The sequence below is a fragment of the Octopus sinensis genome, linkage group LG3 (genome assembly GCF_006345805.1).
Source record: "Octopus sinensis linkage group LG3, ASM634580v1, whole genome shotgun sequence".
Classification (NCBI taxonomy): Eukaryota; Metazoa; Mollusca; class Cephalopoda; order Octopoda; family Octopodidae; genus Octopus; species Octopus sinensis.
Window position 1 is genome coordinate 137645632 of NC_042999.1, and position 24259 is coordinate 137669890.

The 24259-nt window shown below is 32.8% G+C and overlaps 1 protein-coding gene across 1 annotated transcript in view; it reads right to left on the reverse strand.

The window, feature by feature from the left end:
- The window catches only part of LOC118762590, a 149229-nt gene that overhangs the window by 38500 nt on the left and 86470 nt on the right, over window positions 1-24259 (reverse strand). Inside the window, exons 11-12 of the mRNA XM_036501370.1 lie at window positions 12313-12452; window positions 5205-5240 (exon numbers count right to left, since the gene is read on the reverse strand). Coding sequence (XP_036357263.1) covers window positions 5205-5240; window positions 12313-12452 — 176 coding nt within the window. The remainder of the gene's footprint in view (window positions 1-5204; window positions 5241-12312; window positions 12453-24259) is intronic.

Consider the following 24259-nt stretch of genomic DNA (forward strand, 5'->3'; position numbering starts at 1 on the left):
CTAAAGCGAATTTGAACCTAATTTTCGCTGATAATTTTTTTTAATGCCTCCTTTATAACAGCAATCCAAGCAGCATCTGGTAGTTAACAATAGATGATGACTCAAATCATTGAAAAGATTCTTTCTTATATTAACACAGAGCTGTTCAAACATTTTCATCAATTGACTCCAATAAAACTAGAGAAACTACACTCTTGCATAATTTCTCCCCATTTATATGCTTCACCTGAAATAACATGTACTGAATAAATGCAAACATTACTAAGTAAAACAGTACTGGCAGACAAATAAAAACATAAAGCAATCTAAACACAAGTTTTGCATCAAAATAATAAAAAAAAAACTATCAAGTTAAGGTATTTGTCAAGTTTGCCTTCAAAACAAAGGAGTTAACCCTTATCAAGCAGACTCCAAAGACATTCTAGCCATGACCATCTCATCTGTTTTTCAGATGTTAGCATACCTCAGACTACATTGTCCAATGTATTATATTTTTAATACAGTACAGTGTGTTTTGAGGGAGATTTTGCTGCTACTTTTAGAAGGTCAAATGACCACATATCCTTATTGGTTCATGTTGTTAAGTGTAGTGATTGTTGTATTCTATGTTCTTCAGTGTTGCTGGTAAGAAAGAGAAAAATAACTGAAGTTATTGTGTAGCTACACACAAGAAAATTATGAGAGGAGGTAATTCTAAGGTCATCTATTTAAGTTGTGTGTACAATTGTTAGTAGTGGGAAGATGTAAGTCCAAGTTAGAGAGATTAAGTGAGGAGGTACAGCATTGTGGTGTATAATGAAATTACTTTTAGATTTGTTATTGTCATACTCTACATAGGCTTGGCAACTTGAGTAATATTTTGCAAGGCAAAATTTGTTGTTTCTTAATGCATAGTTTATGACTTTGTTTACGAGTGGGTAGCAAACAATAGTCAAATACTTTGCTAATGTTAATGGTGGTTAGAATAGTGTATGTTGGGGGATTTTGCCAATAAATTCATCATCTGTATAGATTTGTTAATTGTGCAGTTCTCTGGATATTGTTCTCTGAAATCATATTTCAAATTGAAACAAGAAATACAAGAGTTTTATAATGACAAGAATGAATTTTTCTAAAAATTTTTATGAATATACATCAGAGAGTGATGGTTATGTATAACATTGGTTCAGTTAAGTTTTTGTTTGTAAAACTGTGATTATTATCAGCCTTTCTGAGGAATTGGCAATGAAGGCATAAGGATGAGAAGATAGTAGTGAGTGAAATAATTCTTTCTGGTACTAAGTGTTTTAGGGGTACAATACTGATACTGTAATCCGTTCTGAGTTTTTGTTTAGTGATTTGTGTTGTCTCTTTATATATAACTTATATATAAGTATTTTGTACTGGAATACTACAACCTTTTTATATTGTCTGAGTTTGTTTTGGATAGTCATCTATTATGTACAAGTCTGGGGTGTTTATTTGTGTGGATAGCTATGGCTGCAACACTAGTTACTCAACTAATATTCTGGTATGCCATTTTTCAGACAATCCACTATAGAATCAACTGGTAAAACCTATGGCATGTAAGTGATCAAATGACAGGACATAATCTATAGGTCCCTTGAAAACCATAGTATGCACTCCAGCATGCTATAGTTTATTGTGTGGAGTGGCATGTAAAAAGCACTATCCAAATGTGATCAATGCCTGACTGGCTCTTGTACTAGTGACACATTAAAAGGACCCACTACACTCATGGAGTGGTTGGCATTAGGAAGGGCATCCAGCTGTAGAAACATCACCAGATCAGATTGGAGCCTAGTGCAACCATCGGCTTTCCAGACTTCATTCAAACCATTCAACCCATGCCAACATGGAAAACAGACATTAAACGATGATGATGATGATGATGATGATGATGAGGTAAGTGTAGAAGTTGAGCCTATTAAATTTTCTCTACTGTCCAGTTTGTTATTGTATACCTATTAGATCTTGTGTGACCACAGTGGAGGCCAGCAAGGTACACTCAATTAGAGCACAACATTTGTCCTTTTGTATTTATTATAAGTGTTTAGAGATAATGGCACTATTGATGCTACAGGTATTTTAGTGTGTACATACTTTTATGGTTGCCTAGAATGGGTGTTCTTAACATAATTGTATTTTAAGGTGTCCTGGTGTTAAGTAATAGTTATACATTTTGTGCCAGAGAGTGTGAAGGGTGGAACTTGCTGCAACAACAAACTGTCTCTGACATGACCAAGTAATCTCAGTTTAAATGTTTTTGTTTCATTGTATAGGTGATTTGTAGGTATGATCAGTGTGCAGCCAGTGGTAATGCAAAATGTGCTGTTCTAAGTTCTTTGTAATTTGTTGAGAAGAGACTGGTTACCCAGGTAGACACTAATATAGACCATGATGGAATAATATAGTTTCCATACGTAAGTGATGATTCTATATTGGTCAATTATGATTGATCTTATTGTATTTAAATGCAGTATCTATTTACCATGTCTTCTATATGTGCAGGGAATGTTGTAGAGGGAGTCTCTATGCAACCACCTGACTGTTAGATTTAGCAGCCAAATGTACCTTGAACCACAGTCTTAAAAGTAAAGTCCATCATCATTTTACATCCACCTTCACAACAGTATTGGTTGGACAGGTCATCAGAGGTCATACTGGATAATTCAGCAATATCTGTTGTTCAAAGAGGTTAACTTTTATATTTCTATAACTGTTTACTTCTTTTTGTTTGCTGCAGCCTTCAACTTCTAGGTATTAAACTCTATTTTATTCACAGGCCCAGCTGATCTTTCTGTAAAAAGCATTTGTCTTCTGAGGAAGTTAACAGCATTTATGCTTTTGTCAATGACAAATATTCTGTACTTAATCATAATTAGCATCTTAACAAAGTAAATAGAATAATTAATAGATTTAGGCTACAACTCTTCCTTTTGTTAGTTTGAAAGCATATCAATAACTTAAATGGATATCTACTTTCCAGCTTTCTCATCTATTTTCTCTAGAAATTACTTTTTATCTTGAATTTTATTTACCATTTTACTTAATGTTCTCCCACACAATATTTCCTGTGATAAAAATAAATGAACATAATTTAATATTCCAGGTATCAAATGAATATTGTTTTTGTGTTTCATTGCTACCCACCACCATTATTGAAAGATGTTGTGGTGATTATCCCAACTTTTCAAAACATCAAGCATTTTAAAAACATCTGTCACTCTCTCCCTTTCTCAGTGTGTGTGTACACATACACACACACACACACACATGATGGACTCTCCCGTCGATAGATGGCATATGAGGGTTCGACAGATTTTTACCAAACAACCACACAGATGATTTGTTTATAGTGATGAAATGTTTGTATACCTATAAGCTCACTCACTCCATGAAATCAATATTACTTGTACAGGTGCAATGGGTGCAGAGCAATGTGAAATGAAGTGCTTTGCTCAAGAACACAATGCAACGCATGGTCTGGAAATTGAACCCACAATCTCGCAGTCATGAGTGCAACACCTTAACCACTGCATAGGAAGTCATTTCATGTAAGTTTGGTCTAATGTAAGATTTGAACTTGGCACAAAGTTAAAGAACTGGCCACCAATGACTCCCACATAGTATTTTATAACTAGTTGAGTTGAGGTAGTCGTAGTTAGGTGTCTTCTGTCTGAATAAGGTTAGTTAAGGATGTGAATCATGTTTTGTTTTTTTTTCTTTTGTTTTTGTTTTTGTTTTTCTTTGCAAGGCTGATAATTTGACTACCTATATAATTCCACAGAATAGATATAGTATTTGTATTAAATTTTACACATGACTGCATACTTTTATACAGCAAATTACACTCGTATTTGGTTCCTTAAATAAGTGAAATCATTAAGATTATGGCCAACTGGAGCACTGAGTATAATTATACTTTCATTAGTCTGGACTGGTTGAATCATTAGAGTATCAAAGAAAAGTTTCAAGGCATTTATTCCAGCTTTTTATTTTACCAAAGATGACTTTAGGTTTCATCATTCTGGGGTCCAAAAAATAAGTACCAGTGAAGTAGTGAGAGTGATATAACTGACTATGCTCTCTCAACAAAATTTTGGCTTTGTGCCTATGGGAGAAATTTTCAATTGGAATAACTAATCTAAGCTCATGTGTATTTAAAGAAAGAAACACCTTAGTATTACTATTACTGACCATGTAAATATATATATAAACTAATATGCATATGTACTTAGTATAAATATAAAATTGGCCCATACAGGTCTATTTGGTAGCTTGAAATGAGGATCAGACTGACCATTTCATTGTTATTTAACAATCCATCAAGAATCTTTCACCTTTCACTCATAAACTGCAAATGATAGTTGCAGAAGCCTACTTATAAAAATGTAAATACAACTTATGACTAACAAAGGTCATTTGCATAATGCTACAAGGTGTGCCAATAATCACTAAAGAACAAATACAGTATAGGATGTGACTATTTATATAAAGTTCATATTAATAGAAAGACAAAGACAGGTGTAGGAACAACAAACAAGTGTATTAGTTTGATGCTCAGGAAAAATAGAAAATACTTTTACGTTTCAAGCCTATGCTCTTCGACAGAAAGGAATAAGAGGAAATAAATAGAGAGAGAATGAAAAAAACATGTTGAGTTAGCCTTAAGAGTGGATTTGATAGATGGAAACTGAAAGAAACCCATCATGTATGTGTGTGTGTGTGTACGTGCATGTGTGTACTCTTGCCTAGACATCACACAATGGTTGTAAATGAAAATCATCATCATACAAGTGATGTTGTTCTTTTCCAGTTTTCTGTGGGAAACATTTCTGGTCATGGAAAAATATTTTCTTACTTGAAAACAGGTGAGGGTTGTTGACAAGAAGGGCATCTAGCCATAGAGTATCTGCTACAATAAAACACTGTCTGACCCATGCAAGCATGGAAAAGTGAATGTTAGAATAATGATAATTCATATGTATTTAGTCTTGTTGGGAAATTGGATCAACAAAAATGATACATTAATCAGACTATGTTAGTATTAGAAAACAAGAATATTAATAGCATATTAGGATATTTTGGTAAATCACTGATGTAAAATAACAGCAACAGTTTTTTTTCCAAGAATATGTAGTAAAACATTCTTACTACAAGGAATTAATAATAATAAACAACAAAATTAGAGAAATTCTTACCATTTGGAGAATAAAACTGATTTGGGGTTTTGATCACTATTTCCAATTAAAAATGAAGAAAACATATTATTATAAATAAATTAGAAAAAAATTTTTATAGTCTGATTTTAATGCTACTGATTTCCACACTTGAATCTATTTATTATTAACATTAACCTCTTCATCATAAAAAGAGGATCTTGGAAACCCTTCTGTCACATTCCAAACAATATCTCAGATAGCTTAGGTGTTGTTTCCAACAACTAAATTTGAGTTTTTAAAATTATTTCTGTCTTTCCATAGTATATATGAGGCAAGCCATAATTTTTACAAGAGAATTATAAGATATTTCAGTATAGAAGAATTTAAAGAAATAAAGCTGATATTTAATCATCATTTAAAATGTGTTTCCCCATCTTTTACAGCAGAAAGCAATGAGCTAACTATATTACTAAAGCATATTAAACTATAATTATCTTACAATTAAATTTTATTCATTTATTTATTATAAACTATTTACAATATCTATCTACTAGAAAAACAAAAACAAATTTAATTTGATTTGCTTACAAGATGTTTATGAAAATTTAGGAGTCTTAAATTATTCTGCTATTCATATAATAATGTCGATAACAACATGACAATTTTCAGTTTTATCCAAATTTTATTCCACCCACTTAGCATTATTTAAATTTTTTTTAATGAACATCATTATGAGATAAAAAAAGTTAGATACATAAGAAATTTTATGTGACATTTAGTGGGAAGAGAAAAGTGAGGTAGAAAAGCTATTAGACTATTAGTCCTTGTATGGGTCACTTGTTCTGTCACAACATATATTTCATAGTGTCTCTGGTTAAGATAAATTAAATATCTTTTTCTAAGGGACAAATTTCAATTCCTTAAGGAATTTTTTACAAACATCACCTACTAAATTTAATGTCTAGATTTATAAAACCTACTAAATTTAATGTCTAAATATGTGAAATGAATTGTTAGTAATTTTATAAGTTTTTGAACTATTTAACCCCATTTTTAAAGATGAATTAATTTTTTTTGCAGTATCTACATCTATACTATGTTTTGATGGTGGTTTTGTTTTTATTCCTAGGTGAGTACATAGTAACAGATTAGATTTCATTTAGAAATCCTAATTTCTAAAGAGTAATAACATTTTCTAAAGATAAGGTTAACAGTCCAATTTTCCTGATGAATAAGTACGAGAACTTTCTGGGTAATTTACTAGCAACAGACAATAAAATATTATCTAAGAGATGCATCTCATACCTTAACTCTAATATATCTTAATTTCTCACTATCTGGCTCTCTGTATTTTATGAAAAGATGAATTTTACTAATCAAATACTGTTTACTAAATAGGAATTTGTTACAATAATACTGATTGAATTCAAAATGATTTAAGCTATTTTTTAATTTAAAAATTAGTTAAATCAATAATTTTTGTTTCAGACATTTGCTTCAGATTTTTGTGTCCTGTAATATATTATTTTCTTAAAAATTGATTGTAAACAAACCAAATAAGAATAGTATAATCAGATGAATTTTACTAATCAAATACTGTTTACTAAATAGGAATTTGTTACATATAATTAATGATTGACATTCAAATTTAAAAATTAGTTAAATCAATAATTTTTGTTTCAGACATTTTGCTTTCAGATTTTTGTCCTTGTAAATATATTATTTTCTTAAAAATTGATTGTAAACAAACCAAATAAGAATAGTAAATCCAGTAACTTTATCATCTAACCAGCTACTCCATTATGCTTGATATCCATGCCATTGAGCAGTATATGAATATACATTAATATAGCCCTTCCTATCCAAGATAACTGTCTCTATTAGTATCAGCTCATTAGCCTTAACTAAATTGTTAGTTTCCTTTGTTCTATCTACACATTAATTATACTTGCTTCCTTAATTTTCCAAATTCATTCTCATAATATGTCAATAATACTATGTTCAGTTTAGTAAATAATATTTTTTAGCTTTTGTTCTTTTTTAACCCTTCTTAGTCTACAAAACTATATTTTACCTTAGATTTATATACATTTAATAAACATTATTCTCATGTTTTTCCCTCATCTTAATCAGCCAGAATTTTCTATGATACTAGATTATAACCTCTAGTGTACAATACACTGTTCAAATGGTCTATTCTATGAATAGAGAAATCTTTCATTGGTATAAAAGAATCTGTCAGCAAATACAGGCTTCAACTACCATCAACATTAACCACATTATCAACACCATTGAAATTGCTTGAACTATAAAAAAAAATTATTCTTTCTAATATTATATGTTCTCATCATTATTCTTTGCAATTCTCCCATTAATTATTTACATTTGAAATGAATCAATCAGAGTGTTACTGCCAGCAGCTATTGGAAACACTTATATTACTAAAGATAAAGCAGGATAAAAGTCTTGCAGGTGATGGGATGTTTTAATGGGTGGATGACAGTTTAGAAAAGTTATATAAATAGCCAGTTGTTTGAAAGTAAATATATCAAATAGTAAAAGTACTAGGTACCCATGAAGAGAGGTAAAATAATTGTGATGTTATGAGCTGAGACAGCAAGTAAAGTGGGGAACAGAGGTGACAAGCTGTGTGTAGCTGTTATTCCTTTTCTTGGCATAAGCAGGTGTCGCCAATGTGCCAGGAGAGAGAGTGAAGAGCAAGGGAGAAAAAGGAAAAACATCTCCACACAAGGCAGTCTTTCCTTCTACTTCCTTTCTGCAGTGTAACCTACTGTCTCTTTCTCCTGTGGTTAAAGTAAGGATAAATTGTTTTACATCCAATTGCCTAATCCCTGCTACAAGCTATTCCAGCTCATAACTGTGTGAACATGTCAAACAAAGTGAAAATCTCTAGCAATGTGATAAGACCATTTAGTGATGAGGGAATTGTAGTTATACAGGTGAAGATGGTTAGTTTGGTCACAAAACTGCAGGGAGTTAGCAATTTCACAAGTTTTATTATCTAGAGGGGATGGTGTTGAATGAATGAAGAAGCCTTGCTAGATGCAAGAAGAATAGAAGCCAGGTTAAAGGAAGCTTTTATTGAAAGAGCATCTGTGACCTGCAGCAGACAGGGAATAGTAAGATAGGCTGAGGAACTGGTGAATGTGTTTGCCAATGAAGTCAGATAAGCTGGACTGGTTGAATACACAGAAAGGCTGAAGAAGACAGTAAAGCTGGTGTTTGTGACTTATTTCTATGATTACTTTTCAATAGAGCTACAATAGTATTGACTATAGCTATGAGAGATTTAGTGACCAACACTAAAATGCTAACAACAAAGGCACAAAATATTATTTTCTATACTAGACACAAGGCCCAAAATTTTGTGGGAGGAGGCCAGTCGATTAGATCAACTCCAGTATGCAGCTGGTACTTGATTTATTAACCCCGAAAGGATGAAAGGCAAAGTTGACCTTGGTGAAATTTGAACTCAGAATGTAACAACAGATGAAATACTGCTAAGCATTGTACCCAGTGTGCTCGCCACCTTACAAGGCACAAAATATTGTGACAGTGGCTACAGTGGGGAAGAGTGAGATCAGACAGCAATCTAAGAACAGTGCAATCTTTCAAGGGGCAATGCTTCAGATGTATTGGGCTATCTGTATTGCAAAGTGAAGAAAAATAAGAGAAAAATAAGGCAGATGTCCTTACTAGGGTAAGGAAAGCCTAAGTGAGGTTGCCAGAGGATTTGGAGAAGACTGTGACTGTAGCATGCTGCTAGGGGTAACCTGGAGTTGAAGAAGAATCATGACATGAATTATATGGACATACACTTGCGTCAGAAATTAATTAGCACTTCTCAAATTTCTACATTTTCTTACATTTTCTTAATTTAATTAACTTATTATCAGAAACGAACCCGTTTTTAATCAAAAATTTATTAAAACATATCCCAGCATACCACATAATAGTCAATATCTTGTTGCTCCTCCTTTGGCAGCAATGACAGCTGCTACGCGGGTCGGCATGCTGTCTATGAGCGCCTGCAGGTACTGTGCAGGGATAGCCCTCCATGCAGCAAGAAGTGCCCCAAACAGCTCGTGTCGGTTCCTGTATTGCTGCACATTCAAATCCCTACCCAATCGACTGCTGCACGGTCCATGTCTTGTGGGCACGGGCCCAGAGCAGCCGCCTCTTCCGGTTTTGGGCTGTAAGGAGCGGCTTACGGGCGGCCCTACAGGATTTTAGACCAGCTTCCAGTAATCTGGTCTTGACGGTGGTTGTAGACAACTGCTTCCCTGTCACCTTTTGCATCTCCTCCGCCAGTTGCCGGCTCGTTGCCCTTCGGTTGTTCAGCGACTTTCGGATCAGCATCCGGTCCTCCCGCTGGGTCGTCAGCCTCTTCTCCCCTACCCTTTTTGTCAGCTGCTGATCCGGTTTTTTCGTATTTCTTAAATAAGCACTGAATTGTGCGCCTGGCTACACCAAGTTTCTGGCTATTGCAGCCTCCGACAGCTTCCCACGCCACGAGAGAGCCTCGTACCGTCTCTCCAAGGTCATGCGAGGTCTTGGGCCCATCTAGGAATGAACGATAAAAACCAGTATCATTTCATTAAAACTATTCATTTGAATAATGTTATGCTATAACAAAACTACTATGAGTTATTATTCATTAAACAAAAAAGAAAGAAAGCAGAATTTCTCACTTTATTTGATGTGTAACAGAAAGTTTTGTGAACCAGAAGTGACGTCACGAAGCAGAGTGTAGGAGAATTTGTGAGGAAAAAAAATCTTGCAAATACACAAATCAATTAACCTACAAGCTGTTCAAAACATCTTACACGATGAGAAAACTTAGTACGGTGTGATTTCGGTCCTTGCAAGGCGCTACCTATATCTATTAAACAAAGGAAGATTTGTCTGCATCCGCACTCCAAGTTGTTGTTGCACTGCTATGTCAACATCATTAGGCTGTAGACTATCAAACCGCTCTGCAAACAAAGTTACGTCATCGTTCTGCGCAACAGTGAACTCGCAACAAAGCAATAGTTCGAGATATGGCCACTAGGTGACAGCACATACCTTGAGTGAAGAGCAAATCAAGGGTGCTAATTAATTTCTGACAGTAGTGTATACAGAACACTGCTTTTGACCAGAAAGATTGATCCAATGTCACAAATGAGTGTTCAGAAAGTGGTTAGAAGCTGAATGTGAATAAGAGAGAATATATTCAAATAAGAAACAATTGCAAGTAGTTGGTGGTGAATGTGACAAATTATTGCCCAATTCACTTCTGGCCTGGTTGAGCAACTATTTGGAGAGAAACTTGCAGAGAAACTGCAGTTGAAATTACTAGAATTAAAATAAGGACAAATTGTTTATCTTCTGTTTACCAATCCTGCTACAATAATGAATAACTGAAATCAATTTAAAGAAAAGAATAATAACTAAAACTGATGCAAAATCAATGATGGATCTAGTTTTTTTCATCCACAAAATATGCATTTTTTAAAAGGAAGTATAAAATTTGAAATTCAGCTATAATAATGTAGCTTTCCAGTCTCATTTCCTTGAGGGTATGATGTTGTGGAGAAAAAAGATGGAAACAAAAGTTACAGAGGTTTAAAAATCACAAAAACTGGGTATTTTTAGCCAATAGCAAAACAGAAATTTTTTGCATTTAGTAAGCGGTGTCAACTTTAAGGATGTACCCTGTGAAATTTATAGTTTAGCATCTGACCTGTTCATTGTAGGTTCCTAAATAAACATAAATACCTAATTTCATTATAGGTTTCTAAATAAACAGAAATACCTAATAAAATCAACATGTATCATCTTACTGTTTCTTTTGTCTCTTCATTGATTGTATTTTTTTTTTGTCATTTTAAAAATTTGTTATATTAATATATTTGTCTGCATGTGTTTACTTTATGCATATTTCAGTATTATGTATACCTGTCATGTATTTGTGCATGTGTGTGTGTGTGTGTGTGTGTGTGCATGAAAAGGGGGTGTCTGTCTCCAAAACTCCAAAGTTAAGTAACGTTTTCATGCTTGGGTTTGTAAACTACAATAAGAAAAACACTGGTCGACAAAGAATTTGTCTCCAAAGAAAAGAATACCTGTATCTTATGTTTTCAAAAATAAGAATTCAAAAATAATGTCAAATTATCTGTATCACCCACAGTTTCTCTGTTCCACAATATCCCTCTCAGTTCCTGTTACATGGGCTAAATTTCAGTAAAGCTGTTGAAATGTGAAGCTAACGGTTTAAGAAATACTCCTAATTTAAATTTTTATGAATAGAATTAACCTAGTGAAATCATAAATCCAGTTATCTGAGTCAATGAGTCCCAAAATATATGAAATGAAAAATATGTAAGAATACTAACACACAGAAAAAGCACAGAAAAATACTAACACACAGAAGCACAGAAAAACATGTAATATACTAACACACAGAAAAAATTAAAACAAAACATGTGGGTGAAAAGAATCTCAAGGTGTGAAGAATCAAGTGTGAAAAATCAACATAGACAACAGTGGCACAGACAAAAGTGAACCACAATTGTGAACACAACAATTGTCATGGTAACAATTTGCTAATGCCACACTGTCTTATTGATTGGCTAAAATTACCCAAATTTTCCAACTTTAATTCATTAGATTCTTTAATTTATGAGATTTTTTGTAATTGATCGTAAACAAAATTCAGAGTTACATCGATACACCAAAATTGAAAGGGATCTGAGCAAAATTAAGGGGAGTCTCATTTTGTGAATGAGAAAGCTAGATCCTCAATCATTTTCTCTCATAATAAAACATTAAAAAATAAGATGATATACTATTTCAAAATAGCTATTAAAACAAGCCAATAAGGGATCCTTAGCATGGTCACTCAACTTGGTAGAAACTGCAGCCAACTTTCCCTCCAACTTATACTCTGTATTGAATAATGTAGCCTAGGGTACACTATCCTTGTCAAAACTAAAAAGGTGCAATACTTACAGATACCTTTGATTATAAATTTGCTCAGTAATGGCTAGCTTGGGGCTAAGCAACAACAAATACATATAGATTAGAAACATTAAAAAGATAAAAGATTTCAGGGAAATATTTAGGAGGTATCCAAGTTACTCACAATAAACTTGTAAAAAGATAAGAGCATCTGAAGACTGAGAGCCACAATACTGCATTGCATTTCCAGGACATCTCTGATCACAACGAGAACTAGGTTTTTTATGATGTTTAGGGCTTTCAGGAGTAGCAAAACATTGTTTCCTAATCAAAAAGATAAAAAAATGTTTCTTTACTTAAACAGATATTAAAAGTTCAGTTTTAAATAAATGCTTCAAGGTGCTGTACTAGAAAAGAGTTAAAAAAAAGAAGATATAATAGTTTTGAGGGATAAGAGTACTAGATGAAATTAGTATACTAGCTTCTCTTGCTTTTATTATGAATTTGATTAACTGTTAGATGGAGTAAAATTTTAAGAATTCATGGTTTGAAAATATCAGAAAAGTGAAAAAAGAAAATTGTTTATTATTCCTACAAATTGTTAGATCTTTCATCTATTGTTATTTGAGGACAATATCAACTTTAGTTAACAGTAGCTATTCTAAATGATGGCTATCACAATATTACATTACATCTTAAGGATATTATAAAGGTCAAAAATTCAATCATCAGTAACACGCAGAGTATCTAATATATAGTAGTAAGCTATTCTAGACTATAGGAAGAACATTCTTAACATATAATATATATATATATATATATAAGAATTTTTTGCGTAATAAGATAAAAAACCAAGGCTGTATAGATATTAGAGCATTTATAGATATCTGTAAATGCTCTAATATCTATACAGCCTTGGTTTTTTATCTTATTACGCAAAAAAATATTATATACACATGCTGACAACCAAATCTCAAACTATTTATGCGAAAGTATAGCTGAGGAGGTGCCCTCTTTAAAACTTAACAGTTTGCAATTTAGTTGAGAACTGAATTAGTGGTGAAACTTGGAAGCTGCTGAGATTGATGAAATGATGGACTTAAGAATATATTCAACCACTACCGTGGTTGAATGATATATATATGTATGGCATTTTCCAAGTAATTGTTGTCACTGAAATGCCAACATCAAACTGAGACACTGCGTGACCTTTCTCAACCAATTGCAGGCTAACACCCAGTAATAAACAGTGACTTTCTCCTATTGACATCTCATTCTAATTCCAATGGCTGAAGACAAACACCACGCGTGAAACTCGAAGTACCAAGGAATTTGAATCAAACTGTTTGATCCATACATATATATATATATATATATATATATATATATATAATATATATATATACACCCACACACATCACTATATCAAACAGACTGTTAGATGTTGTTATACAATGCACTTCCAATTCTTTTTTGATTGCAAACTTTTTTTCCCTCTTGGCCCAAATTGTTTAACTCAATCATCTAAATCATCTTTCCATCATCATGGAGGTCTTCTGAGTAGCCTTTTCAGATCTCATATATATAAGATTATAATTAAACTGAGAAATAGATCAGAGCCAGTAGCAAATTGGTAATATGCTACTAGCAAAAGATGTGGATTTGATTCCAGTTTAGTTTTCCCTATTCCTTCTATCTACACTTCCACTTTCAATCAATATACATACACACACACACACACACACACACACATGAAGATGCATACATTATTAACAGATATTTTCTCTTTTTTGTATTTTTCCATTTATTTGAATATTTGCTGTTCAATCAACTAGAATGTTAATTGAAACAATACTAATGAACATATAAGTGCATGAAAGACAATAAACTGCCAAAACAATAAGAAATATCAAGAATGGTTTCAATATTATTCATATATGAAAGTATTACTATACAATTTGTTTATTTAGCTGTTTTTTCTTTTAGTCTTGTTTTGATTGTTGTAGATTGTCTTATAAATTTGCTGCAGCAAAGGGGTTTAAGATTAGAACAGTAGGTAACATGCAACTCCTTAGTGGGTTAAACCAGAAAGTTATTTATCTACATAAGAAGCTAGTTTGCTATCTTTTGTATAACCATGTAATTACTTTGCAAGAAAATGATGGATCTTCCATAAAATCTTATCTCAAAGCACATGGGAAAACTCATAAATGCTTTGTGCATTTAAAAATATGTTTATTATCTAATTGCATCAGCAGTTTATGAACTAACAATATTCGTGGGTAATAAAATTAAAATAATTTTATTTCTAACTAAATTTATAAAATATGCTCTATCAAAAAAAAAATTTTGAACTATTTTGTATTAACGAAAAATTTTTTTTCCAAGCATTTCCTATACTTTTTAATGATTTGATAATCAAAAGGAACAGGCAGTTCTTAATAACCTTAGCAAGCCTTCCAAAACTGGTATAATTGATATGGTTACTTTTCAGTTTGAACATCTTTAACCATTCCAACATCAACCTGCCTGAGATCACTCCTGGTTCAATGGTACAAAACAGTTTGTTTTAAAGTGTTTATATATATATATATATATATATATATATATATATATATTTCTAGTTTCAGCTCAGAGCTGCGGCCATGCTGATGCACCACCGTTATATATATATATATTTAAGTCATGTGTCATAATTTTATAATAGAACCATTTGTTATGTAATGTTCTAAATGGCAGGTTAATAATGCAGAAAGTTTTTTCTTTTTCTTTTTTTCTTTCCCTAAAGCCCTTTGAAATCCTGGTTATTTAAAAAAATACTAAAACTGAAACATTGACAGTATATCTCATTAAGTGCATGGCCAAGTTTATGTCTGTAGATGCTAGAAAGGAATTCCAGAGAAGTAACATTCTGGAAAGAAAAGATTGGGAACAGTATTTAGTAAGAACTTGGGGGTGTCAAGATTAAAAAAAAGTGATGACAGATGTGTCTCAGGTAGTCCTCTGTAGAAGTAGTATGTAATTTACTAGTTCTCAAAAGCAGAGGCTATTGAAGTAACAGTAGAATAGGTATAGTGTGGAGACAGGTATAGCTAGAGGTTACTATATTTTGCATGTCCTTCTTTTGAGTGTGTTCTAAGTTATTTGTATGTATAGCAGCAGCATCAACCCACATATAAGTGGTATTCCATTGTAAGTGTCACTTAAGCGTTACAAAGCTGTGATACTTTTTACAACTGTTTTGTTCTGGATTCAATATTTATTCCACATTAAATCCATTGCCATAAAAATTTTTACAAAACTTTTACCCATAAAATTTATCTAAATAATGGTAATCTTTCTCTTTAAGCCAAAGAATCTTTACATAGTTATTCAATATGTTAGAAACAGCAGCCAAAGTTCCTTCAATGTTATCAAATTAAAAAAGGAAATGCACATTGGATTCTGTAATCCTAAATACACAGTACCAGGAAAAAAGATAAGCTGTACATGGTTAGAATGCCTTTGACCCAAGCTCTGCTGGATCAGTTATTATGGGGTTAAATACTAAAAACAACTGTTCTTGTGTTATTATAAGGAAGTAAACAATTTCTATTTTACTAATTCAGTAACATGTCTATTATTGTTTTGCCTGCACAGATGTATTAGAAATAAGGATCTAGGAGTCAATCCTATCCCTATCTGTGTGGATATAGCTGGAGAAAATATTGACTGCGATTTAGAAACACAAAAAAACATATTTATACTTAATATAAAAAAAAAGATACATCAAGGTTCAAGCACAGCCATGTGGTTCAGAAGTTCACTTTATAGTCAGTAGCCTCTGGTTCAATTCCACTGTGCAACACCTCAGGCAGATATCTTCTACATTAGATGAACCAATGCTTTTGACCAGCATTTAGTACATATACATATACACTCACACACAATGTATTATGTATGTATGCATCATCATCATCATCATCGTTTAACGTCCGTTTTCCACGCTAGCACGGGTTGGACGGTTTCGACGGGGGTCTGGGGAGCCAGGGGGCTGCCCCAGGCTCCAGTTGATCTGGCAGTTTGTTTCTACAGCTGGATGCCCTTCCTAACGCCAACCACTCCGCGAGTGTATAGTGGGTGCTTTTTACGTGCCACCTGCACAGGTGCCAGAGGGGTCTGTGGTATCGGCCACGGTAAGTTGGTGCTTTGTATGTGCCACCTGCACAGAAGCCAGTAGGGCGGTGGGGGGTTGCTGGGTGCTGCTGCATCGGCCACGTCGGATGGTGCTTTTATGTGGGGGAGGGTGAGAAATATAGGGGAGCACCAGTGGGGAGGGGGTGTTCGGAGAAATGGAGTGAACAGGGACAAGTTGAGTAGCCATGAGGACAGGTTCTTAGACAAGTAGAACGTAGGTTATGAATACGAGAGGAGGTGAATGGTGAAATAGCGTATTGAAGAGGGGGGTTCGAAGAGTAGAACCTATAATGGTGGTGGGAGAAGCGAAATCCGGTATAGATGGAGCAAAAATATAGAGATATCCGGTATTGGTGGTGGTGGTGGGGGTGGGCAAGGGCGGGTGCCAGGGAATATGCGAGGTGGAATATGCGAACTTGACGGGCTGGCTTAAAAATGCTCTTAGCAATGAAGGAAAGGGAAGGGAAAGGAAGAGGGGGGGAAGGCATACAACGAAAAAGAGGAGAGAGAGAGAGAGAGAGAGAGGAGAGAAGGGAATAGTGGAACCCGCGAAAATCCCGCGACCGCCATTGAAAAAGCCATTGAAAAAATCTGTATGAGAAACTCAAATATCTATTCTGTATTTAGCGAGACACGAGGCCGGAAAACCGATGGTCAAACAATAACTAATAAATTATACAGAATATGCAATACCGAGGCGAAATAATAATAATACTAAAAACAAATTGTCGACTGGGGGTCAAAGGGATAATACTAATACTAATAATAATAATAATAAACAGCTTAACCACTAGAGATCAGACAATCAGACAATTTGCATGAGAATATTACTGATGTACAGATTACGGGATGAATTAGATTAGAAAGATTTTCTTTATCTTGGGAACATTTGTTTTTCGGGCCTGACACGGCGAATATTGCGAAGGTTGAAATTTGACGGCTGGCTTACTTAAAAAAAAAATATATATATATATATATATATTATATATATATATATATATATAGTATATATATATATTATATATATATGTATATATTTAGTATCTATATATATATGTATGTATATATATATATATGTATATATATATAATTGTATATATATGTATATATATATATGTATATATATGTATATATATGTATGGTATATATATATATATAGTATATATATATATATATGTATATATATATGTATATATATATACATATGTATATACATGTTTGCGCTCGTATATGTATATCTGTTTATGTTAACAAGTGTAAACTAGTGTGTCAAGTGGACAAGCTAAGAAATAAATATCGATACGCATAAGACAAAAATAAATACTGGGTCTGATATGGTTAACTAAAAACACTTGATGGAAATGTCCCAGCATACCCACACAAGCCAATGACTGAAACCAGAAAAAGAATATTCCAGAGCAAATATGAAAGAGGTGGTAGTTCTAGGGATTGTTAATTCGTGATATGATCTCACAAATGTAAAGAAATGGTTGAGCACATGGTTTAGCAGTTAGGGTCTTGAGCACATGACCATAAGGTCATGAGTTTGGTTTTTAGACCAAGTACCATTTTGTTTTTTTAATGTGTCCAGTCAACTCAGCTGAAAATAAGTATCAGCTGAGTGTTAGTACCATCTTTTCACCCTCCAGCTGTTCACATCCTGATTGTTTAGATGGATTGAGATGAGTGGGCCAAAAGGGTGTCTGTAATGCTTGAACTACATAGGCACCTAGAATAATTAGAGAAAACATGATTAGACTATCAGATTAAATTTGTTTTTGAGTGATGGTTAAGCTTTAGGCTTCTCACATACATATAAAATAAATATTAAAAGAAAAAAAACACTGCAAGTGTAAAACTCTAGAATATATCTCTAAGAATCAAATTCTTACAGCTGCATAAAAAAAAAAACGAAATAATGAAGACTTTGATTGGTTCAGTGTTAGAATGAATAAGTTACAGCCCAGACAAAACCCATCCTATATAATGATGGAACACTGAAATAAAGTAAACATGAAATTTGAAGAAAAAGATTAAAAAAAACATTAATAGAATAGAAAGAGAAAACAAAATAATAGTAATAAAAGGAGTAATCACCCATGTCAGCACCCACTAATCTTGGCAATAATCTAATGGTTACTTCCTCCCCTTTCTTGATTTGTGAAGGATTAATCTAAAGAAGAGCAGTATAAGTACCTAAATCTCTTTTAGGGACATCCAGACTGGAGTGTACAGTTAAGTGTCATATTAGTACAGTTTACAATTCTATGTAAATTGTTTAATGAAAATATTAAAATAACTGCAGAGAAAATTAAATCAGGGGTTGAGGAATATAGTTCTGATTAAAAAATGAAGATAATCCCATCAAGAGTCTCAGGAAACTATTAGAATACATTGGCATGTCTTCATAAAGAAACAGCAAAAAATGAAGTGTTTTTGAGTGCCCTGAAGAGTAGAAATATCTGGGTATATTTATTTTGATGAGAAGAGCCTTACCCAGATCATTATATTTTCTTATTTTCACATTACACCAATACATTTCACCTCATTGCTTTTCATTGGGCAAGGAAGATTTAAGTAGCTTCAAGATTATAGTTGAAATGACAGGATGAGAAAATGTGGGCATATTTGAGTGAGTGTAAAAGGTAACATAAAATCAATAAGTTCAGATGAGCTGAAACAATTGTAGTAGCAGTCAGGGATCACTGCAATAACAGAAAGAAACCATTGACTGTAGAGAATTTCAGAGTATAGAATGTAATGTACTCTGCATTTTCAATAAAGTAAACTGTTTGAAATATATATTTACTCCCTTCAAGGTAATACCATATCTCTACAACACTGACTCTTACCAATGCAACACTAATCTTAAAATTTTAGTGATTATTAGAGGTGTCTTTAGTGTCGCTCATATTGTGATAAGAGAAAAAAGTGGAAATTGTCTTTATGAATGGTAAGGCTTCATGAGTATATATGTCAATACTAAATCAATTTTATCAACAGTCAATCAAAGCAAAATAATAATGAAGATGAAAGAAAGCAACTTTTCCTCTTCTTGTTATTAAATGGGTGCAAAAACTGTCATGTTGACGTTAGGTTTGGTTCGTTACTGGATTTAAGTAATCTATTTCTATATTTAGTTTGATAATTGCTATCATTTATATATTATATTTATTTTGAACATTGGAATAAATCTATAAATTATTAAAACCAGGGATAAAGTCAATCAAATACACTCTTTACTTTATCAGTCTTACAAAGATGAAAGACAAAGTTACTGAACTCAGAATATAGAGTAACAAAATTACTGTTTATTTCTTGTTACATGACAAAGTTTATAATTTATATACTCTATTAAACACTGAATATCTTCTCACATAAGAGAATTTAAAATTGAACGTATAAACTACCAAGCTATTTATCAATTTCCTGTTAATTTAGTGTTCCTCTTAATGAGTCCTTTCTTTCTCCTTGATAGGATGCTAGACTATTACAAGTATAACTTTTTCTGTGAGAGAAACTGAATTCAGTACTACAAGACAACACTGCAAGTTCTGGTGTTATTCTGCTCATGCAGTCTATTCTCACAACCAGATAGATTCAGTTACTGGGAGCTAAGTTACTGTTCAATTCCAGGTCAATACTGATTGTACAGATTATGGACAAAGGCATTCTAGTCATGACCATCCCATCATTTAATTGAACAAAATGTAATTAGAACTGCAGTGGATCTTCTTTTTAAGTGTGTGATATGAAAGAGATTTGGCTGCTAATTTTCATTATCAAGCAATTATGTAGAGGTTTCCTTAAATTTGACACAATCTAGGTAACAAAATATAGACCACTTACCTATTAGTTAATAGTATTGCATGAATTTGACTATCTGTAGCTTTCCATACACTGTTAGTTCAGTATTTTATCTACTTGGTGTTTTGTTATTAAAATGATCGATATAAACAGTTAAAGAGATTTTTTTAATGAATTAACAGCTAATATTTTACTAAAACTGATATTAGACATTATGAATCCCAACTTGAAACAAAAAAAAAAAAAAACAATGGGAATCATGTATCATCTTATTGGACAATCACATTATCACACTACAGAATATCTACCTTTTTCTCAAATTAGTTACTGTATTATGATTTCTTTTGCCATTTTAATAATCATTTTACCTGGAAAAGTATCTTATTTATTTAACAAATAGTTCCTTGTTTATAATACTTATTTGAAAGGAAGAGAATAACAGCCACCCTTTTATATAAACTGATAATGTCATTTATCACTTGACAAGCAAAAGAAATGTAGTTCAAGTCCCAGTTGTTGTTTTTATATCTCAACCTGGTAATTATAATGTTAATATCATTTAAATCTACCAACTCCAACTTAACATATAATAATACTTGTCTTTGTTACTGTAGTTATTAAAAAAAAATTACACAAAATATCATAAATGTAATAATTTAATATTCAACAATTTATTATTTTTTTTTTGCTATTAAGTGAAATTTATAAAATCATGTTCATATTGATTTTAATATAAAAGCTTAAAATTTCAATATATTTGACAGTATTATTTCTCTATAGCCTTTAATTTATTAAGTATTTTGATAAAATGTTCGACAATTTATACATATATTGATGTGAGCAACTACTACTTTGCTAGTAATCATATATTCCACTAAAACCTAAAATACCATCAATGCTTTTTTTATGAAAAAGGATTTCTTTTGTAAAGTTGCTGGCTTTATACCTAATAATTATCTTAAGTGATCGCTTCACAAAAGGTAACCAAACAAAATGAAGATAGTGTTCTTTCATATTTGTTACTTTATAGAGAATCAATTTAGTGTTGCCAATTTGTATTTCAATATAACTTAACAGATTTCAAAACACCTTTTTAAAATCAATAAACAATTTTTAAAGCCTTTTAATATTGTTTATATGTGTAAAAAAAATTTCTTTTAAATAAAAACTTGTGATAAAAAAAGTGATAAGGTACCTGTCCCAGATTTATGAATTCAGGTTTGAAATTTTGTACTTTTGTTTTATTTATATGTTTTATCTTAATTAGATTATGTGATTTTAATAAATCATAAATGGGCATGTAATCAATACTGGTCTTTTACAAGTAGAGTTAATCTTGATATGAATCTTAACAATCCATAGATTGTGTTCTTAAGTTTTTAGTAAATCAGAAATACATTTCTCCTTTGATAGGACAGTAATATCCATCAACTGTGCAACTCTTTTGTTGGTTGGTTATAGATGTTAGCTGTATCTCCAGTGCTGAATATTAAGTGTTTAATAATAGAGTCATTGTGATTTAAATATATTTTGCATGGTTAGTCTAAAGCCAGTGATGGAATATGAACCATTGACCCTTTGAGTGATAGGCTGATTTGAGTGCTAAAAAAAAGCACCCTGTATAGTTTGTAAAGTGGATGACATCAGGAAGGGTGTCCAGCTGTAGAAACCATGCCAAAACAGACACTGGTCCTCCATCACTTTGGATCCTGTCAAACCAATCAATCCATGCCAGTATGGAAAATAGATGTTAATTGTTTTGATTATATGAGGTGGCTATTATGACTGTATTTGTGATAACCACCTTTAAGCAAACAAACAATGGTTTCTCTACACTTGCTACTAAGACAAACTTTACAAAACATGTTTGATATTGCATTATAGCGAGACACAAGCATTGAATGAAGAAGCTATGTAGAGGCTGAACAAAGTGAGTTGAATAGATATTACATATGTAATACTGGTTTCAAATTTTGGCACAAGGCCAACAATTCTGGGAGAGGGGCAAGTTGATTACATTGACACCAGCACTCAACTAGTACTTATTTTATTGACCACCAAAATGATGAAAGGCAAAGGAGCCTGACAGCATTTGAACTCAGAACATAAAAATGGATAAAATGTTGCTAAGCATTTTGCCAGGTGCAGTAACAATTCCACCAGCTTGCTACCTTTACCTGGCAGAAACATTAGCATGCTGGGCGAAATGCTTAGCGGTATTTCGTCTGCCGTTACGTTCTGAGTTCAAATTCCACTGAGGTCGACTTCGCCTTTCATCCTTTCAGGGTCGATAAATTAAGTACCAGTTACGCACTGGGGTCGATGTAATCGACTTAATCCGTTTGTCTGTCCTTGTTTGTCCCCTCTATGTTTAGCCCCTTGTGGGTAGTAAAGAAACAAATATTAACATGTATGAGAGTGAAGTGAGAAAATGCCTGTACATAAGAAGCATTAAGTCAATTTATATAGAAGAAATGACTGTACTGATATGGATATGTGATAAGAAGAATGGCTGATAAAGTAGAGTGTACTGAGTGGAAAATAACAATCATAACAAGCAAGTAATGTGAGTTCTGGTCTAATCTCAACTCTAATATCTTCTAAATCAAATCATAGTGGGAGTGAGCCATAGGACAGGATGCTCATACAAGATTTGCTTTGATGTTCTTATAATCTACTAACCAAACATCTGTACTTTGGCTGAGTGACTTCTGATCCTGTCTAACTGCTCCTAACAGACTCTATGTGGTATATGCATAATGCATATAAAAGCTATTCAGGACCCATATTTATTTCCTATATGATGACCAAAACTCAATCTCTGCTGAAATCAATATTGGTCATCAGTAACATTGCATTTCTGTTGCACATAATTCATTTCAGGAGTGGCATTGTTGTTTATAGCAAATATAAAATATATGAAGGTGCATCCTGTTCTTAGAAACTGACCAAGATTACTATATCACTATTGTTCTACTATTCTAAGACCTCTTTAGTCATGAATGACCATGGTATTGCACCTAGTAAATTCCAAGCACAAGTCTGGGCAAGGTTGTTTATGGAAGACCAGCATACCAGCCTGCCTCCCTTCTCCATGCCACTAATGTTATCGAAGGTAAAGGGCAATATAGCTTGGTACCAGTGATGTCACAACTCATTTCTACAGCTGAGTGAAAACTGGAGCATCATGAAATAAAGTGTCTTGCTCAAGAACACAAAAAGTAGCCCAGTCCAGGAATCAAACTCACTACCTCATGATTGTGAACCCAACACTCTAACCACTGAGTGATATGCCTTCATATTGCCCTGTCGTAATCAACAGTAATATTGTTGTCATTTCCTTCCACAGATAAAAACATTTCTTCAGACGTATTTCCCATAATGCATATTCCTATCTACACAGAAATGGTTATACATGCACACAGAGTGTTGTTGCATCCAAAGTAACACATGCATATTTGGTATATAGTTTATTTTAAATTATTAAGTTCAAATTAGTTTCAGGCTGGTTGTATTAATTTCTATCATTGTTGCTAACAAGTTCTTGTTTGGAAACAATTTCAATCAGTATTTCATGAAGAGGAAAAAAATTAGTCTGAGGAAACTATTGATATAGCTTGCATTGACAGAAATGTCAAAGTTTATTTGAAGTATCTTTAATGAAATGGCAAGTACTAATTGCTTTAATATCATTAAATGAAACCCTTTGAGCATAATTAGAGATGATCACCTGGTTACTTGTCAATTATTCAATTATTTTTAACAATATTGACCTTTTTATTATAATGGCTACCAGGACTTCAAGACAAAAGAACAGCTGGAAAGATATTGCCACTCTGAGAAGTAAATATATTATATTTTTGTCTCATCTAATTCAAGCTCATAAAAGATGTATAGCTTGCATTTCAATTGAGAAAATCCCAGCAATTTAACCAGGCCACAAAATAAGTTTGAATGCTGATACAGCAGCAGCTCATTGTTTTCTCTTGTCATAGTGAATAAACTATTCACCCTAAACATGCTTCAGATCCTGGTGACAAAATACAGCAATAATAGTGGTCAGGAGGGAAAGGAGAATGAAGGAGATATTGCTGATAGTTGATTAAAAAAATGTTCCATTTCAAACAAAAGAGTCAATAATATTAAGA